Raw genomic sequence first — 19,880 nt, forward strand, 5'->3', positions numbered from 1 at the left:
GTATTTATGAATATATGAATCGCCTGAATTTTTTCGACACTTGATGATCGGCGGTTGAAATGTATGGATAAATTTTTGCCTGAAATTGATTTAAAAGAAGTTAAGGACCTGTGTTTCCACCCCAATATGAGGCTTCCAGCGATGGGGCATCTTCAAATTCTTCAAACTCATTTTGCAGAAATTTAGTCGAACTTTTGGCACATATAATACGGACCCTTCCATGAATGTGGAATTGAATAACACTACTATATATACGTACACCGTGATAGTAGTACAACTCCATACTTATTATAGTGAGCGCGCTTTATGCAATGCATGCATATTCCTTAGTTATTGATTCTTACAGTGCAAGTCATTACTACTAGTACATTGTATAGGGTGCATGCATGGCCGCTTCGATCTATTACAAATACAAAACTTGGAAACCAGTGTTTTTTTCTTTGGCTAGCGAACTGCGTCAAATACATAACTTCAAAGTATTTTCAGCCGGCTTTGAGAGGGTTATTAATTACTACATTTCCATAAAAGTATCAAAAGAAGTATGATCGAAAGCTAGTTGTTTTACAGCTAGCTAGAGGGCTAGAGGTGCAGAGATGTATCTACATCATCAGAGTCACACTCCCCAGAAATATCGAACTTGGTCGATGAACAAGTTTCTGCCGAAGATGATAAAGATGAAGAGGTCTCTGTGACCGTTGGCCACAAGTTGATCAACAGCGGGATCTCATGAATCATCTTCCTCCTCCTCCTATGTATATAGTACTCCTCCTCACGCTTTCTCTTCTGCAACTGCAATGTTGGCCACAGGCACAGCGAAGGTGGTGATGGAGATCCATGACCATGAGCAAGCTGGACATGATGATCACGAGCATCAGGATGGATCAGCAACCTTGCCGCTTCAGGCTTGTAGTTCATGGAATGGTTTGGCTCAGAGAGAGCAAGCCTTTTCAAAACCTCTTTATGTTCTCTCATTACCTTCACTCTCTGCAGCTCTCTGAACCTCTCCTGTAATAGAGCAATGGAGGAACGAACGACTGCAACGCCGTCGTTGCTAATATTCCTACCCATTTGACCACAAGCTCAAAATGTTTTAGATACAAAACTGGTGTGGTAAGAAGTTACCTCCGGGGGGAGCCTTAAGTAGGTTTCATGCATACATAGGAAATCAGGGTTATATAGTGACATGTATCTACAAGATTGTCTCTTCAGTTAGTTTAAATAATGAGAACTGAGTCCTTCGATGAAATCCTAAGTGATATAAGAAAAAAGAAAGAGAATCGGCAGAGTATCTGCAAAGTCCAAACAGAAAAGGCCGTGTGGCCAAATCTAAAGGCAGTTTGTTTGTGGGGGGAGAGACAGAGACATCGGCGATAGTTGGCAATGGCCAAAAGAGAAACAGGGTTTGGAGAAAAGTCCAAGGAGAATGTATAGAAACAGAGGCTAGTACTATGGAATAGTGTGTTTGGAATTGGATATATGATGCTGTTTCTCCCGCAAAACCCTACTCTTTTAGTTTTTACCCTCCATTTTCTCTTGTTCACTTGGGTCAGTTGGGTGGGTTTCGAACCTCCTTTTAAACTGTATTTTTCACTTAATTTGTGTGAGATGTGAGGGGCGGTGTGATCAACTTTGCAACACAATAAGACAAACCTAGCAACATTCTCTCTCTAGGAGAGCTTTATTCTATATATGAACGATTTTACATGTTTGTTTTGGAGTCCTTGGAATGGTATGGCATGCAGAAAAGAAAGCTGCTGATACTACGTGATGGGGTGGACTGGATTAATCGAGCTTCTTCTATCCAGCAACAGTCACTTCCTATATTATTATTCGTTTTCAAATCCCCAAGATCCAAATATATCTCTCTACCTCTCTGGTCATGCAAGCATCAAATAGAAGTTATAGTACTTGCACCTAATAATGCATGCCTTATTTTCAAAATTTAAATCTTTAGCCAGTCTCATTGAGAGTCCAAATTGGTCAATGATTTTGAACAGAAGCTAGCCATGAATACTGTACGAGCGCGGGTTATTCAGTAAATTGAATGCTGTGTTCTCAGTAAATTGACAGAAAAGAGACTGAGAGATCAAATATGGCGGTGCCTGAGAGTAATAGATATTGCCTTTATGCGTGCACGTCGTTGTTTCTAGTGTTTTCCTATTTTACAAATTGCTCGAGTTCTGTTGTTGATGACCCAGGGCAAATTGGTTCCCTGGTGGACATGAGTTTCCTCACCAACGGCACTGAAAGAGAAATCATGAGGAAGCGGCAGGAAGTCTCATATATGTAGAACCGGCAATTCCATCGATGACTGTTGGCGTTGTGATCCCAACTGGTTCAACAATCGAAAGCGTCTAGCCGACTGTGGCATTGGTTTTGGCAAAAACGCCATGGGCGGCCCCGTGATGGACGCTTTTACATTGTCACCGACTCGAGTGACAACGATGCTGTAAACCCTAGACAATGCACTCTCCGGCACGCTGTCATCCAGGAGGAGCCTTTGTGGATCGTGTTCGCTAGGGACATGCTGATCACATTGAAGCAGGAGCTGATCATGAATAGCTTCAAGACCATTGACGGCCGCGGAGCCAACGTTCAAATTGCTTATGGAGCAGGCATCACGATCCAATATGTCTCAAACATTATAATCCATGGTGTCATCGGTAGTGCACTAGATGAGCTCGTGCTGTTACGATCTTTGTGGACATTTATTTAGATTACCATTTGAATGAAAAAAGAAAATAATAATGTCAGTTGAATCATTTGAATGTTGATTGATCGAATTCCTTTAATAGCTGATCTCCTCCCCTCTCTTCGATCTCTTCTTTACATGACACTATTTCATGAGTAGGTTTTTAGTCTTCTTACTCTTCTGGTCTTTTGTGAGTTTTAACAAGGGTGCATGCATTATCTTATCTTAATAATTAGCAGTAGGGTGTGCAATGTGCCTAATTGTGGCCAAGATTGAAGTGAAAATAAATAAAAGGCTAGGTAAATCATGTATAATTGTTGCCTAGTATTTTGATTTCTTTGATCAATATGTACAAAATATGATTGTTTACACCTTTTCATTCTGGAAATTAACATATAATCGTTTCAAGTCAACGACAATATTATTTAGGGACCTAAATTTGGAAGGACGTGGAACGACGTCGTATACAGGATAGGATTCGCGGGACTTGAAAGGTCAACCATTTGGTTAACTGCCTATCTCTAAATCCGGGTTCATTTCCAGACCCGTAGTCATGCCAGTGGCTACCCAGAGAGGCAGAGACCTTGACTTCACTATCTAAGGTACCCAGCATATTGCAATTTTACTTTGTTGACGAATATATTATATTGCTGAACTTCTTTCTTTGTGACTCGATATAAACTTTGAGTACATGATCGAGTTGCTTTCATTTCTGATGCATGTGATGTTCTATTGCCCATATTGAGTTTTCGTAAATTTGCTTTGGAAGCAAATGCACTGCTGTAGAGTCTACTTGTACGTTTACTGGTATGGGCCTATGGGGCAGCTGCAAATACAGTTTCTGATTTCCTAGAATTATGATCAATAATATACAGGAATGTTCTTACAGTGTTGACGTAGAAGTTAATACTTAATACAACCTAAGATGGAATTCATGTGGAATTTCCATGAATGAGTGGGAGCTCTAGATTAGAAGTCGATTCTGAGACATTGGTGGGTGCCGTAGTCCTGCAAATGGATGCTGAGCTAAGTATGAAACTGGTTGCACACTTGACAACTAAATCAATTGCCCATGAAACTATCCCAATTAGAAGACAGATACCCCACTCTGCCCAATTCAACCTTGCATTGCCAACAACAATGTGTGCAATCTCTACAAAACCCACCTGTAGCATAAGAATGGCACCCAGAGCCACCCAAAACCACACATTGCTAAAAATGCCCCTAAATATGTTTTTCTTCTCGAGTTCCCTTGAATTCACTTGGTTGAACACTTGACACAGGACAAAACCGTTGAAAACAATGGACTCACTTACCTTCTTGCTGATGCCTGGTATAGCTGGTCCTTTGTAGAGAAAGCTGACCAAGATGGCAGTCTGATATAAAGCTTGACTGATTATGTTTCTCCACATTGGCTTGCTAATGAGAGATTCAGTTCGCTTGACTGGTGGTCTTTTCATTAGTTCCTCTGTTGGAGGCTCCATCAACAGAGCAAGCCCACCTAGAAGAGTGACAACCATGTTTGCCCAGATCAACTGTATGGCTGCAATTGCACTTTGTCCTAAACACATTGTGGTTGTGGATGTTATCAACAACCATGCTATGTTCATGGTGAGCTCAAGTTGAATGTACTTCTGAATGTTGGAGTATATGCATCTTCCACACCCAATAATGCTGACCAAGAAACTGACATTTTTATCCCAGATGATGATGTCTGAACTCTCTCTTGCCACTCCATTACTCCAAGCCCCAATTGCAATGCCCACATCAGCTTCTTTCAGAGTTGGAGCATCATTTGTTCCAACTCCAACCATTGCTACGACATGGCCTTGTTCTTTCAGACATTGCACCAAAAGAAGCCTGTCAGAAGGAGTGGAGTTCCCCATCAAACATATTTTATCTGCCATGTCCATCCTGTTTACTTGGGTACTATTCCGAAAACTTTCACTTTCAACTACCAATCTGTTTGGGTTCAAAAGTATCCCACACTCGCTAGCTATGTCTTTCAGGTCTGAAACATCATCTTCTGAGACCAATATGATGTTGACTCCTGCTTCTTGACAAGCTTCCACTATACCTGTGCAGCATGAATACCTCACACCTAGCAGTGCTATTAAGATTAAGCTGTTTTCTTCTAGCATCTGAACCTGAGTCTGCCTGTAAGCAAATGCAATGGTCTTGAGATATTTGGACTGCATACCCTCTATAATTTGGTTAAAAACCAATAGTCTTTGTTCATCCATGACCTTTGTTTCCCCTTTGTTGTCATGGTAGTGCGAACACATGGCTAATATTGTTGGTGCAGGTCCTTTCCAATGCAAGCACATATCTCCATCATTGTCACTGCTGTTTTTTCTCCTCAGTAGTACTCCACTACCTTCCTCATTAGTGCTCAATCCTTTAGTCTCAATAATTGTGCAGTTTTGCCTCATAATCTCATATTGCATTCCCAAATTGAAATCAGCACAGCAACAGAGCGGGTCCTCTGTTGAGTTGCACTGAGGGCTTGGTGTCAGAATTGGTGTGCAAATTCCATTGCACAAAGCTTCACGAACATTTGTGTCTATTCCAGTGACATAATCAGTTTTTATTTCTTCTTCCCCAATGTAGCACTCGCCCACTTTCAGAGTGTTCAAGGTCAGCACGCCTGTTTTGTCAGTGCAAATAGTTGTGATAGAGCCCATGGTGACACACGCCAAAGTCCCTTGAGCAGTGGCCTTTCCTGATAATGTCTTCTTATTCCAATACCTTATAGCAAGTGTAACAAAAAAAGGTATTCCTTCTACAACTCCTACGAGGAATATAGCCAGAGATGTCGTAAGGATACTGATCCGACCACTTGGTTTCATCACAATTTTCTCAATTAAACTCATTATTTCCTTGCTTGCAGTTGGTTTCCCCCTAAGGTCTGGGAGGCCAGAGTGATTGTTTTCCCTTTCAATCATGAAACGGGTGAATAAGACTACAAGGATGAGAATAGAGATTGAGATCCCTATGATCTGTGTGCCTGTGCTGACCTTATCAAGCTGAGCCGGTAAATGAGCTTGGTTAGGAGTATTGGCTACTCTGTTCATCAGCTCACCCCAGGATGTGTTTCTGCCTACAGATGTTACAAGCATACGACCATTTCCAACAACCACCTTTGAACCGCAGAACAAGAATGGTTTCTTGTCATCAATAGTTGCCACTTTACCATCATCCAAGACCAAGAATTTACCAGAAACGAACAAACCATCACCGGGAATTGTAGATCCCCGTTTCAAGCACACTATGTCACCTGGAAAAACATCATATATTGGTACTTCATGTGAGGATCTTCCTCTGATGACATCAACCACTAAATTAATATCCCCCGAAGTTTGTCTCATAGCATGGCTCTCCTGAGTTTGAAGCCACAAGTCGCGTATGGACGGTGCAACAACAAGTATGATGATGACAAACACTATGATGCCCCCTTCATACCAACCGGTGCTTGGGCCTTCCTCCTTCATACCAAAGCCTATTGACAGCACTGCAGCCACCGAGAGAAGGAAAATGATGTAGTTGTTGCTGGACTGTAGGAGCAGTTTGAAGAAGCATTGAACAGGAGCCTTTGTGGTGAAGAGTGCACCAACTGTGTGTCGAGAACTCACATCTTCTTCATCCCCTGAGATTCCATTCTGTACATCGCTAGCGAGTGCATCTGCAATTCCTTGGACGCCTCCAAACTTTTGTAAGGACTCAAGGTCTTTCTCCGCGACTATCTTGGAAATATTTGCACGCTGGAGTTTTGCATCAGTAGCAGCAGTACTACCATCATCCTCCCCAATCAGATGGACATCCCCAGAAACTTGAGGCGAGGCAGGTAAGATTTCTGTAGTTACTGATGTCAGTTGCAAGTCCTGCAGTAGTCATCATTGCAATTAACAACTGGAAGAAAAAAAGCTCTTAATTTGCACAAAGATTCAAAGCAGATATATTTAAAGCATGTTCACATAAAACCTCTTCATACTCTTTCCTTGATAGTTGATTATAGCTATATACCTGTAAACAATAAGTACTGTAGGGTGTAGAATTTACTCAATTTAGGTGAAAGAAGAAAAAGAATACATGAATGAAAAGTGTTATGCTAGAAGGAAAATACTGCCCAGAAAAAGGGAACTAAAGAGATCACATTGAACTCAGATAGCACAGCGTGCATCTAAACTTGTTATTCCCTTATTAAAAACTAGCTAACTTCGATCAGGAAAAAGTTATTTATACAGATGACCATGAGCAGAAGAGCAGGTATAAGCAGAAAACTCACCGCATCTTGTGCATCACCAGTAGTACTAGTGCTGGTGCCGATAATAGTATAAGGGATTATATCTGATGGGAGCTGGGGAGGTTGTCGTTGAGGCCCGTTGTTTGTAGGTTTGTTTGCTCTGGATGAGATGAGGAGTTTGCGCACTTGGAGAATCACATAAATCCAACGCCAGTGGTCTCTTGGTGGGACGTTAGTACTACTGGTTATCAGCAACACTCTATGCTGAGACTCGAGGTCGAACTGGTGCCTAGGGCTTGTGATGTCTGTCATAAATGCTGTTGCAACTTTGGTGCAAATCCAACCTTGACCCGGATCGAAGCTAAAGCTTGCACGTATATGGTCTAATCTAAAAAAAAAATGTATAGTTAAATGGTCGGATTCCATGAACCAAGGAAGATAATTCTATAATCTGTATAACCAACTTATGATCGTATATATATATATATATATATATATGTATATGTCGAACTGGAATGATATATGTACGTACCTTTTACTGACGATACTGCTTGATTCTGAGAAAAGATTGAAATTGGCAGGTTCTCTTCAAACACTTAAGCGAAGGAAATGGAAAGAAGGAAAATGGAATTCGTGCTGCAAAATGGAGGAAGAAAAGGAGGTATATAGCAGAAAAAAATTTTCACTTAATATATGATGCATGCAAACAAATGCAGGTTATGAAGTGGCGCTAAAAAGCGCGTGATCGAAAGGGAAATTATGGTATAATTTACATTGCATATTCGTAATACGATGACGACAAGGGTTCTATTTAGACGTTAACGCGTTCTTGCTTCTTGTGTGGATTGTGGACACTACATTAATAGCGCTAGCTTCAACAAAATTTTCTAAATTGATCAACTTCTATCCTTCTCTGTTTGACATTCTCAATATTTGAAAACTAACTCACATTATCAATATGTAACCGGTGAGCGAATTTCAAAATCAAGTTTGGACGAGCCTTTATCATGGATTGATTCGATTCGATTCTCCTCTTTAATGACATATTATATATATATACAGTCCTTATCCAGAGTGACATGTGGACTCTTACTAACTCGTCCACATGTAGTTATATATATATATATATAGTCCATATCCAGAGTGAAGGTTTACTCTAAAGTTTCAGAGTGAAGTTCCAATTTTGGCACACTTTTCGGTCAAATTTTTTCAGTATAAGTGATTCAATATTTAGGTATGCTATTTAAGATCATCTCTACAAAATTTCATCTAATTCGGACATCGTTAAGGTATTGAAATTAGATTAAATCAATGAATGAATTAAAACTGTTCAACGTGAACCGTTCGTGTAAATCTCAATTTTGAAAGCTCAAATCATTGTCAAATTGGATGAAACTTTATAGAGATGATCTTGAATAGAATATCTAAATATTGAATCACTTATGGTGAAAAAATTTGACCGGAAAGTGTGCCAAAATTAGAACTTTACTCTGAAACTTTAGAGTAAACCTTCATTCTGCATAAGGACTATATATATATATATATATATATATATATATATATATATAACTACATGTGGACGAGTTAGTAAGAGTCCACATGTGAAATGTCAATATCCATATTTGAATCTTACCACACTGATTGAAGTGAAGTCTCAAGTTATTCACAACGCCTAGCGTTTTGATGAGATCTTAAACCGTGTCCTCTCGATAAATATGATAAGTATTCAGTATTTTCTTTCTTTACAGAAATAAGTGACAAATTTCTGTACAGATTGATATAAGCTTCAAAAGCCCATTTATACAAAAGCCCAAAAATCAAAGGACGCCCAAATACTAGTATGGTGAGCTAGTGCGTGCCACAGCAGAGAGCTGAGCTGAGAGAGTGAGCGAGCGACGGAGTCTTCGTCTTAGTGAAGAGAAGAGAAAGATGAACACCGACATCACAGCGTCGACGACGCCTGAGTACCCGGTCTTAGATCGGAACCCTCCCTTCACCAGAGTCGTCGGCAACTTCAGCACCCTCGACTATTTCCGATTCGCCACCATCACCGGCGTCTCCGTCACCGTCGGCTACCTCTCCGGTACCCCTCTCTCTCTCTCTCTCTCTTCTCTATCAAATTTGATATTTAATTTCTGAAATTGATTAATTTGATGGGATTGTTATAAATAGGGATTAAGCCAGGGATTAGAGGGCCGTCTATGGTGACCGGAGGTCTGATCGGAGTGATGGGAGGCTTCATGTACGCTTACCAAAACTCGGCGGGTCGCATTATGGGCTTCTTCCCCAACGACAATGAGGTAGCCCATTACAAGAAATGATGCTCACTTTTTCTATTTAGGGTTTTTGTAATAATCAGATTGCTCCTTTTTGCTTAATTATCGAAGTTCATGTGATTGTTATCCAAACAATGCTGGGTCTTGTGCTGTTGAAATGTCATTGAAGACCTCTGAATAAGTTGGGTGTTGTGCAATTCGTCTCATGTTTTGTGTTTCCCAGCAAATTCGTTTCTCATCTGCTTAATCTTCTCTTTTCATCTCGTCAGTGCATTTATCAATTCAGAAGACTCAAGTAATTTCAGTATATTTAAGTCTAGTTTTTAAGGTTCCTTGCTCTCTTTTGTTTGATTTTTGCTTGAAAAAAAAAATCTCTGCTTTGCGAATTCTTGAATCCCTGTATGCATAATACGTCTGATTTTCAAGTATGAACCCCTTGCACCCCACTCATTTATTGTAGTCAATTACACAATCAAAATGTATGCAGTTTTCAGTATTTGATCCGGCACATTTTTGTTATCCTCGTAAAGTAAGTTATGGTTAGGAGTGTTTTTACAAGAAAGAAAGTACGGTTCAGTATACCTTAGAGTTTAGGAGCTCTACCTTTGAATTGAATCTTTAAACTTCGGAGCACTGTAGTAAATCTCTTGTACGTGATTGGATCTTGAGGACATTATTTCCATTCAGTGTGGGTCCAATAGAGCAAGTTATGGACAACATTGCGACCCTGTATATGCTCATCCTAGATCTGTCTCAAAAAAAAAATTCGTAGATGAGACTATATAGGGTGGATGAGGGATTACATGATGAGTACTAAAGAATATAGAGCATTCAATAAGGTAAAGGTAGGTAAAACGGTTAAGCAGGGAGTGTGAGGAGGCTAATTGTTCCCTTAATAGTGTCTATCGACTGATGATTCCTGATTCTTTAAGAACACTTGGGTTTAGAGAATGAAGAATTTACTTCTGTACGTGATCATGGTAGTTTGCTTTATCCAGCTGCGATTTTATTGACAGCTACATAAATGTTTGAAGCTTATGACAACTAGTTAGGTTGTGGAAAAAGAGCAGGAGTTATCCTTTGTGGAGCTTTTCAGGATTCTACTTTTGAGCAAAGATCAGTTATAATTAGATTTCGTTTTCTTTCAGCTATAAATTTTGGGGATTTATCATTATGGTTATCTTTTGTCCAATGGTTTTTTCTGCATACCAAATGTGGAGATGGTATTGGTGTTGAGATGATACAGAAATGAACTCAAAGGTTTTGTAGCTTCTAGGCCAGTTAAATAATATTAATGAAAGATTGGACACCTTCCCTTCGATTGTGTAGAAGTGTGCAAGCTCATAGAAACAGAAATCAGAGTAGGATGGAGATATGGTTATGATATACGGGGGGGGGGGGGGGGATTTGACAAGAGATGAATAGCTTTGGGAATGTGAATAGTATTGCATCACATGTAGTATGGCTTATAAATAGTCGTGTATGACTTGTGTATGATTGATATGCATCATTGACTTGTGTATAAAAGGACTTTTCATATGTAATGGCATGGTATCCACCTAGCATAGTCATCGGCATTATTCATTGTAGATATAGTTGGAGTCTTCTGAACTTAATCGTGTTTGATGAATAGATGAACTTATTGTTTGTGCAACCAACAAGTTGAGGTTACAGTAGTCTTATCCTGTTGTAAAAGTCAATATAGAAAGTAATTTAAGGTCAGGGGTTGAGGATGAATGATGACTGGTAAATTATAGTTTGGTAAATAGCTTATTTCTCATGGAAATCTACTTCCACATTGTTTAGAGAAGAGAAGCCTGGTAAGTGGTAACCTTGTCTGCAAGGACTGCAATGAGAATGTACTGAAAAGTAGGCAATCTCAATGCCAAACTTGTTTCTGGATAACAGATATACTACTGTATCTTATTCTCTTTGCTCTTGATTTGTTTCTTGCATAGTGGTTGATTTGCTTGAACCTTTTTAAAGTAAATGGGTGATTGTTACTTTGAATATGTCATTGTCTCATTTTCTTGGTATAAAGAAGCAAAGCATAGGAAGCTGATATCATCCCACCATGACCAGACCTTAGGTTGGTTGTTGTGGTTGTTGTTTATTAAGCTTTTGGACTTTGTGTTTTGGCAGAAAATACAAAGATAATTCCACCCACTTAATTAAAATGCTCACTCACAATAGGATAGCAAATGATCAGAGATTTGTGTTTCGTAGCCTTAGAAATGTCTATTGCTCTGAGATGAGGACAAATCGTAGTTGAATAGATAGATATCAGTAGCTTTTCTTTCTTCTGTAACCAAACACGAGCATCATCGCCTAGTATTCAAATGGATATCGTTTTCTTTACGCTGTGAACCAAAATGAATGAAACAATAAATCTAGCGGATGGTGGCAGTTGCTGAATTGATTTAGTCGGCGTCGACCTCTCTCTGTCTCTCTGTCTGGTTTTGTATGTGTATGACGTAGTAGATGACTTCTGCATCCCCATCATATGTGACGTTTGATCGATGTCAATCGCGTTTTTTAAATAAGATGCCTTAATTGTTGTGGTTGGTTTGACAACGCATTCTTGTGCTGCTATTTTCAGTCATTGTATATATCCAGTTTGCCGTTGTTTATCATAGAGATGCTGCACTCGGGTAAAATGTTGAGTGCAACACATAGGGCTTCTCAAAGGGCTTGTATTTTTGTGAACGATTTCTAAATCATATATCACACAGCTGATCACCATCGATCAGAATACGATTATGTAGAGGATGGTACCAAAATGACTTACCTCGATCATAATGAAACTTAGCTTTTGACTGATACTTTATGTATGTAAATGAAATGCTGATGTATTGAAGATAAGGAAAGTAGGGCCATCCTCAAACTACGTCTTGTTCCTTTTCTTTATAGGAAAGGAAAGCACCAGGCAACAAGATTCTCCTTTTCTTAGGCTCCTTGGATCTCTTTTTGATATGAGCTCCTTGATGAATAACCATCAATCATGATCGGATGATCTTATTCCTATCAAATTCCACTCCCTTCCCTTTAAGAACAGAATGAATAAAACGTAAAGCTCCGGGAAGCTCCAGATCGATCCTGTTCATCCCTCTTTTAACCCTTTATAGGCTTTATGATAAGATAAGATCAGAAATCACTAGTATTAGCAGGGATAGTGATAAAAACGCGTGAGTGAGTCGTGAGTTCTTGGTCGTCATGGACAGAGCTACTTCCTGCTTGCAGAGTCGAATTTACAGAGACTACAGAAACAACATGATAAGTAGCTAGCTAGGCCACAGAGATGGAAACATAAAAACGCGTTCCGCACCTGCAAATCACGTCAGATCACATGGTTTCTCTTATTTAAACAAAGAATGGCAACTCCTCGCCCAAGCCATCTATATTGCAATCACTCTACAACTACGCCTAACTTTTGATCACTTTAAATGAAGAAATAAGTAACCATTTGCTAAACATTTAGGCATATCCAATTGATATGTGTCATTTATATATGTTTGTACGTTAAATCATCGAACCATGTTTAATTTACTCCAAATATAAGGCTTACGTACTCTCTTCGTTTGTTACAAGTTTGTTTCATGCGATTTTTATATCTGCATTTAGCACCACAGATAAACCTCCATCGTTTTAAAACTAGAAGAAATACCTAAAGAAGTCATGCCTGCCCCAACGGTTGGGGTAGTGTCATAAGAAGTTTTAACACTCGATCACTCTCACTTGATAAACATAAATAATAATTTCAAGCCTGTAATGTAATGATTTGGTTTTCAATATCAACCAACGGAATCCATGTACGTACGAACGTTGTGAACTAATTGAAACCTTAACTTGAGAGAGGCTCGAGTCGAGTGCATGTTACCCCCAAGCAGGGTCGGTGGAGCTGGCCGGAGATATTTTGATGCATTAGTTTTTACGTCATCGTATCACTATCACCACCTTAATTGGAGTTGATGAAAAACGTTGCTTAAAATATATATGATCTGTGGTTTAATTTTGAGACGAGTAAAGCTCCACCTACATGGCATGTTCGCAGAACGTGACCCTGACGCCCATTTGACCTTCGGGGAAACCCCGCACTTTGTAAACAAAACTCTTCTTGCCATTTGACCATTGTATCCCCTAATCCGGCTAAATTCACGACAACTTGACAAGTATAAGCGCCATGGTTTTTTTTTGTTCTTTTTTTGTTTTTTTGTTTTTGTTTTTTTGTTTTGGCATAGTTTTACTTTCCATTGCAACTCTCTGTCCCTCCCGGCACCCATTTTTAGGTCCATTTATATAAGCAAAATAGTAAATGAAGCTAGAGAGCGAACTAGCTTCTTCTTCCTTTGTTCTAGATAATTGAATTGAAGTTGGTTGTAATCTAGATTTTTAAACATTCTTATCTTCTTATCAGAAAATGATAATGAAAATCTTAAATGGATAAGAAATTTAGAATTGCATCTTATGGTTATTCAAATAGGGCACGTGAAAGTGATAACGGCGACCAAAGAAGATGTTCAATTCAACATAAGAAGTAGAAGAATACTTCTCCGTCACCCATTTCGGTTTGACTCTCATCGACATTCCACAAAAGTACACCAGTCCGTCCATCACACTCACTCGTTTGCGCCACTTGGAAACTCCACTGACCACACGTTATGACGTCGTTCGCGCCATGAGAGGCCATTCTCGTCATTGCACACCCACTATTCAATTAGATATACACGTAATTAATCCCAAAACCAAGGGCATCTCGCCGGGTTGTTTCCTCTGGTAGGCGGTTATAACTAGCAAATTCCACGCCAGAGCTCAGAAATTGTTCTAGACTTTCTCAAGACACAGAGAGAGAGAGAGAGAGAGAGAGAGAGAGAGGACACAACGGTTGTACTTTGCCTTCTGAGCTGAGCAGTTCTCAATCTCAAGTAAACAACCGCCGGCATCTGAGCTGACCTGACCTGAGCAAGACTCGGCCTGTCTCTTATTAAGGTATGTAGAGCTCAGCTAACATCAAAGTAGTCGAAAGCTATTTGGTTTCTGATTTAGGGTTTGGATGGATTAAGGTTTTAGTTCTGTTTCGTTCTGTGTTGTTTGACTTTGTGTGATTACTGTGTTAATGAAGTTTAGGTATGAATTCAAGTTTGATTTGGGGAACAAGGTTTTCTCTTACAATTTGTGAAAGGCGGACCTTTTTTCTTTCTCTGATTTGAATTCTAAATTGGCGTCTGGAAATTTTATATCTTTGGCTGACCTTGTCGTATTAGGTGGTGTGATGATGGGGATTAATTTTTTGAGCTAACTCTGCCGTTGATCAATACATTCAAGAAAATGAGAATTTAACATCTAAGAATCGAAAAGATTTCGGAAATTGATGACTCAAGTTAGCCCTTTTTAAAGTTGGATACTTCTGGTTTTCATTTCCAATATTTAACTTGATTATCCTCCTTTTCCATCTTACTAAGTATCTTTTCTTCTCTTTAGAATAAGACACGAGAACGCGTCTCCACCGACCACAAATTACACTTTTTAGTTGTTTATAGGTGTGTGGTAGTGCAAGGAGAAATGAAGAGGTGTAAGTTGGGTTTCAATTTATTATTTTGTGACTGAGAGTTTGCGGCTTACAGCTTCATGCTGTAGTTGTCATCAAGATGGTATCTTCTTCCTCCTCTGATCTTCCATGGTATGGTGTTAAGGCACCTACCTGTAAGTGGTCTGGCTCCTTTGTAGGTTTGGAGTTCTTCCAGTAGTATGCGGTGATACTTGTTGACTTTAGTTGTATAAGAACAAAGTGTTGTAGATCTCTACGTTCCTATACAGATTCTTGTTTTGATTGTATTTGTATCAGCTGAATTGTTTATATAAATAATTGTTTCCATACAATTTCTTGTTTAATTACTTTTATCATATTCAAAATTCCTTCTCCATAGGCTTCTAAGACATTGTGCTCTTTCATCAGTATCCAATATAGTTGAGGTCATGAACTAGAGCATTTAGCAAGCTTCGGTGGTAGTTATCTCATTTGTCATGTCACTTGAGGTTGAATTAGCATGTATCCTGGGACCGTGAGCCTCAATTGAGTTGCACAGTGATGGACATATTAACAAACTTAAACTGGAACAGGGTAACAGGTCAATAGCAACCATTTACCAAGAATGTAAATCAAAAGCATAACAACCTATAACCATAAATCTCCGAATCATGGATTCAATTTAGCTTCGAGATTATGATTTTTCCTGTACTATTATCTACTTCTTTGAATATTATATTCTACTGTTCCCATGAATTGTCTGATCTGTTTTTGTTCTTCCCTTAGGTTGATATTTCACTATAATCGGTTGTGTTTACTAATATTGTTCTTTTCCTGTCTGCAGAGTAAGGTGGTCCTCCAGCCAATTCCATAGTAAAACTCTCAGTAATGATGCTCTGCGCAAACATATTACATAGCTGCTCACTGAGACTGGAGTATGCCTATACTGAGATTCGGTTCCAGTTATAACAGACTGCAATTTGGACAAGCTGTCAGAAATCTGATCGTATATTGGGTGGAGTCTGCTTTCAGTTGAATCAACCATTTGTAGTTTCCCATGCAAACATCTCAACAACACCGAAGTACAGCTATCCACATGCTGCATCACCAGCCTATGAAGGAGATTGAGTCCTATTCCTCACCGCATTTCCTAATTTTAGAGAACAGTGTATGCCCAGATATCGGCAACCAAGGGGAAAATGTTTCTTTTCAGACGTTCAAGGAAGAGTACTTTACCTTGGAATCAACCCCCATGAATGATAGTTTTATAGCCTGTGATTCCCCTTCAGCTGTTAGTGGCCTGTCTAGCCGGAGTCCTTTTTCACCACAAGGGTCCCACTCATACTCCTCTGATCATCATCATTTTTCTGACACCACATCTAGATCTCCAGTAAGTGGGTGTTCCGGAGTTGACGATGGCAATGATTTGAAGTACAAGCTCAGGGAACTCGAAGTTTCACTGCTAGGTCCGGAATCAGATATTGTTGACAGCCATTATTGTTGTTACAAGAGTGACGTGGCAAGGTGGAACGAGAAAGAAATTTCTGAAATGATACCCAAGCTGAACCTAAAAAATGTCCTCATTTTCTGTGCACATGCAATATCGGAGGAGGATATGTACAAAGCTGCAAACTGGATGGCAGTTTTGGGGCAGATGGTCTCAGTCTCTGGGGATCCAATGCAAAGATTGGGTGCTTACATGTTGGAAGGTCTTAGAGCAAGGTTGGAAAGATCTGGTAGTATGATCTATAAAACCCTGAAGTGTGAGGTACCTACAAGTGAGGAACTTATGACATACATGTCTATCCTCTATAAGATCTGCCCATACTGGAAGTTTGCTTACTTGTCTTCAAATGTTATTATGAGGCAAGCCTTGCAAAATGAACCAAGAGTGCACATCATAGATTTCCAGATTGCACAGGGTAGTCAGTATATACCTCTCATCCAGGATCTAGCATGTCAGCCCGGAGGACCCCCAGTTATCCGAATCACAGGTGTTGATGATTCCCAATCAAATCATGCGCGTGGAGGAGGACTTCACATAGTAGCGAAAAGGCTCTCAGAAGAGGCTGCAAAATACAATGTGCCGTTCGAGTTCAATGCTGCTGCCATGTCTGGGTGTGAGGTTGAACTGGAAAATCTCAGGATTCAACCCGGAGAAACCATAGCTGTTACCTTTCCATATGTGTTGCACCACATGCCAGATGAGAGTGTGAGTACAGAAAATCACAGGGACCGTTTGCTAAGGCTGGTTAGGAGTTTAAAACCGAAAGTCATGACACTCGTTGAACAAGAATCGAACACCAATACTTCCTCCTTCTACTCAAGGTTTGTGGAGTCTGTAGATTACTATACAGCAATGTTTGAGTCAATTGATGCGGGGTGTCCAAGGGATAACAAACAGCGGATAAATGCAGAGATGCACTGTGTGGCTAGAGACATAGTGAACATGATTGCGTGTGAAGATGCTGAGAGAGTGGAGCGGCATGAACTTCTGGGGAAGTGGAGGGCAAGGCTGATGATGGACGGGTTTACGCCATGCCCATTTGGCCCTTCTGGGATCGGGGAGATCAGAAAACTATTGAATGACTACAATGAGAATTATCGAGTTGAAGAGATTGACAGTGCGCTCTACCTTGGTTGGAAGAAAAGAGCTCTGGTAACTTCATCCGCATGGAGGTGTGCTTATTGACGACTGCAATATCTCTGTAACATTTCTGTTTTCCTTTTCTGGGATCAGTCTCTGAGAGCATGAGAGGCAGTGTTGTGTGTAGTTTTTGTAGGATTCCAGATTTATAGCTTTAATGTAACAGTTCCTACTTGCTAGTTGTAACATCTCGTAATTTTGATGTAAATGTGCGCTTGAAATGAAAGGGATTATTAGCTCTCAGCTATACTGCAATTTACCTTGGTTATCCTCATCAAAAGTGTCTTGTGATTCTTTGTCTTAAAAGTGTAGGCAGTTTCATACAATGTTGCGCACGATCGAGATCATATCTAATAGATATCATTGGTTACAAAACGTGAAGACAATTTCTAGAGTTATAAGCGTGTTGCTACTAGAAACGAAACAGATGGACACACTCACTCGGTAACTCTCCTGAAACTACGGTTACTAATCCCCGTGAAAAACGATAAAGTAAAATGAAATAAAAAAAATTACCCCGCAGCAGTACAAATCACGAATTGTTTGCCTCTCCTAATCTGATCATGAAATCCCAGGTATCCCTTCATATTCATTCATTTCCTACATTCCAAATTCACATATTTCATCCCTTTTAACTGCAACTTATTATTATTAATATCATGTTTCCAGTTTCTAATCTTTGTGTTGATTTTATATGATAATTCTGTTTGTTCCTCAACTTTTGATCGATGATTTAATCAAAATCAAACTCAATATCATTGAAGGACGAGTATTGTTTTTGATTTAACGAGTTGGAGTGGTCCGGTGGATGTTTTGGACCAAAGGATAACAATGAAGGAGACGTTAGATAGATCAGAGCTGCGCAGAATGCAAAGAGAGCAAGAGCGAGAACGACGCCGTATTAGGGACCGGCAGAGAAGGCAGTCCATGACGGTTGAACAAAGAGAACGACATCTCGCTCGGCGTCGTAGGAACTATCAGCTCAGAAGACTGAGAGCTGAAAATGCCAAAGCTGATGTCCAATCCAATCAAATCAGCAGTGGAAACCATGAAGCTGTGAGCGATGTTCAAGAAGTTACTCAAGGTGAAAACTTGATCTTACAGCCTTTGCACTACTCCCACTGTAAGTGTTTTCTCTCATTTTACTTGGTGCAATGATTTACTGGCAGCATTTTATTTACCGTGCACTTTTGTGTTTTTTACCAGGTCTGGATGCTGTGGCGTGTAAAGCCTCTAATTTGAACGTCAGACGGCTGCGGTTGAGTCACGTAAGGCGGCTTGCGCGATCGGCCAGTCGGTTAGGGAGTGAGGTTATTGCTGATCACCGCATTACTGGAGAGGAGGTAGCAAAGAGTGATGCTAATAATATGTCTTGTAAGTTGTGGCAGTGTTCTAGTGTTATGGTGGATGTAATTTAAGTGGGAACTTTTTGTAAATTTGATTACATCTTTACTACATGCAGTAGGATTCCAAGATGGAGATTTTAATTCTGGAAGATTGCCAAATGGACTACGTTTGAGTCGTGTTAAGCGCCTTGCGCGGACAATAAATACTGCTTCTAATGAGGCTTCTGTTAATGGTCAACAAGTAATAGAAAAAAATACGAGTAAGTTGGTAGTTTCTGTGTTTGCCTGTATTTTTATTTACATGCTCATATATCAGTCATTAATCAACCTTGCGTTTTGTTCGTGTTGCGCTTCTGATTCAGTGGATCAAAGTCATTCCCAGGGAGAAAGTCAAGGGATTAGTAATGACAGTTATAATTTGGACAAACTATCGCTTGCAGAGGTGAAGTTGAAGGACCTAACGTGGGCGGTAATTAAAAGTTACCTTTTATGTGCAATGTGGTTGATCTTTGTGTGCATGATCAGTTGATATAATACCAATTTGCTCACTGAAATTTGGTGCCACATTTCAGGATAACCACCCACCATTGGCTAATGTTGAGAGTTAAGCTTTAGCTGCACATGAAAAATGCATGTTTTGCAGCTCTTCTTTACCGGTTGTTGATTACAGACTTGTAAGTCAGAAACCATTCATCTTTTGTTTCCATCCATGTTTGTTATCATCTTTGAGGTCAACTTCATAAAATACTTGCACAGTGTTTCTTTACTGTTGAGGCACAACTGCAATTTATGGATGTCATATATTGTTCTGTTCTATTTCAAAAATAAAAAGGATTTACACTCCCCATGAAATTGTATAGGCAGTGAAATTAAGACTGCTTCCACTTCCCTACTTGAAGATGCAAAGTTTATAAGCTTGTCCTATCTACAATGTATGGAGTTGTGGGAGAGATATGTGGATCACTCATATTTGTCTCAGAGGCCATCAAGAATGCTGGCTGCTGACATTGTTGATGATCAGCACATGGTAGATATTGGAGTTTGTAACAATTAGCGATTGTGGCCTGTGTGGCTGCGCAGCCAGCTAAGGTCGAAAATTTTCACCTCAAAATTCATAACCATTAATATGGTTGGTTGTCATGTGCTAAAAAA

The 19,880-nt window shown here is 39.7% G+C and overlaps 4 protein-coding genes across 5 annotated transcripts; 3 read left to right on the forward strand and 1 right to left on the reverse strand.

Annotated features, from left to right (window-relative positions):
- Positions 1–3,321: 3,321 nt before the first annotated feature.
- LOC126789481 (calcium-transporting ATPase 12, plasma membrane-type-like) lies at positions 3,322–7,524 on the reverse strand. The gene is made up of 2 exons (XM_050515645.1): positions 6,978–7,524; positions 3,322–6,573 (listed from the first exon to the last, which is right to left on the reverse strand). The coding sequence occupies exons 1-2, from the start codon at positions 7,359–7,361 to the stop codon at positions 3,625–3,627; spliced, it is 3,333 nt and encodes a 1,110-aa protein (XP_050371602.1). The 5' UTR covers positions 7,362–7,524; the 3' UTR covers positions 3,322–3,624.
- A 1,272-nt stretch (positions 7,525–8,796) lies between these two features.
- LOC126789485 (uncharacterized) lies at positions 8,797–9,410 on the forward strand. Its single transcript, XM_050515649.1, has 2 exons — positions 8,797–9,018; positions 9,108–9,410. The coding sequence occupies exons 1-2, from the start codon at positions 8,865–8,867 to the stop codon at positions 9,254–9,256; spliced, it is 303 nt and encodes a 100-aa protein (XP_050371606.1). The 5' UTR covers positions 8,797–8,864; the 3' UTR covers positions 9,257–9,410.
- Positions 9,411–14,029: 4,619 nt separating this feature from the next.
- Positions 14,030–17,637, forward strand: LOC126789483 (scarecrow-like protein 13). Its single transcript, XM_050515646.1, has 2 exons — positions 14,030–14,197; positions 15,580–17,637. Exon 2 carries the CDS (start codon positions 15,793–15,795, stop codon positions 17,425–17,427), a length of 1,635 nt encoding a protein of 544 aa, XP_050371603.1. The 5' UTR covers positions 14,030–14,197; positions 15,580–15,792; the 3' UTR covers positions 17,428–17,637.
- Positions 17,638–18,153: 516 nt separating this feature from the next.
- LOC126789484 (uncharacterized) lies at positions 18,154–19,495 on the forward strand. 2 transcript variants are annotated; one of them, XR_007671529.1, is made up of 4 exons: positions 18,154–18,466; positions 18,589–18,988; positions 19,091–19,197; positions 19,301–19,495. XR_007671529.1 is itself a non-coding variant. In XM_050515647.1 (3 exons), exons 1-2 carry the CDS (start codon positions 18,214–18,216, stop codon positions 18,798–18,800), a joined length of 465 nt encoding a protein of 154 aa, XP_050371604.1. In that variant the 5' UTR covers positions 18,154–18,213; the 3' UTR covers positions 18,801–18,988; positions 19,091–19,287. The 2 variants fall into 2 exon arrangements, 1 of the variants encoding a protein (XP_050371604.1); XM_050515647.1 differs by lacking the exon at positions 19,301–19,495 and having other exon boundaries at positions 19,091–19,287.
- The last annotated feature ends 385 nt before the right edge of the window (positions 19,496–19,880 follow it).

This window comes from Argentina anserina, chromosome 3 (genome assembly GCF_933775445.1).
Source record: "Argentina anserina chromosome 3, drPotAnse1.1, whole genome shotgun sequence".
Lineage (NCBI taxonomy): Eukaryota > Viridiplantae > Streptophyta > Magnoliopsida > Rosales > Rosaceae > Argentina > Argentina anserina.

What these genes read in the sequence shown, in the direction of transcription:
- LOC126789481 (XM_050515645.1), bottom strand. Translation starts at nt 7,361, where the DNA reads ATGGAATCCGACCATTTAACTATACATTTTTTTTTTAGATTAGACCAT. An exon ending in CTGGTGATGCACAAGATGCG is followed by an intron (nt 6,574 to 6,977) that starts GTGAGTTTTCTG and finishes TGACTACTGCAG; the next exon opens with GACTTGCAACTGACATCAGT.
- LOC126789485 (XM_050515649.1), top strand. Translation starts at nt 8,865, where the DNA reads ATGAACACCGACATCACAGCGTCGACGACGCCTGAGTACCCGGTCTTA. An exon ending in CACCGTCGGCTACCTCTCCG is followed by an intron (nt 9,019 to 9,107) that starts GTACCCCTCTCT and finishes TGTTATAAATAG; the next exon opens with GGATTAAGCCAGGGATTAGA.
- LOC126789483 (XM_050515646.1), top strand. Translation starts at nt 15,793, where the DNA reads ATGCAAACATCTCAACAACACCGAAGTACAGCTATCCACATGCTGCAT.
- LOC126789484 (XM_050515647.1), top strand. Translation starts at nt 18,214, where the DNA reads ATGAAGGAGACGTTAGATAGATCAGAGCTGCGCAGAATGCAAAGAGAG. An exon ending in TGTTCAAGAAGTTACTCAAG is followed by an intron (nt 18,467 to 18,588) that starts GTGAAAACTTGA and finishes GTTTTTTACCAG; the next exon opens with GTCTGGATGCTGTGGCGTGT.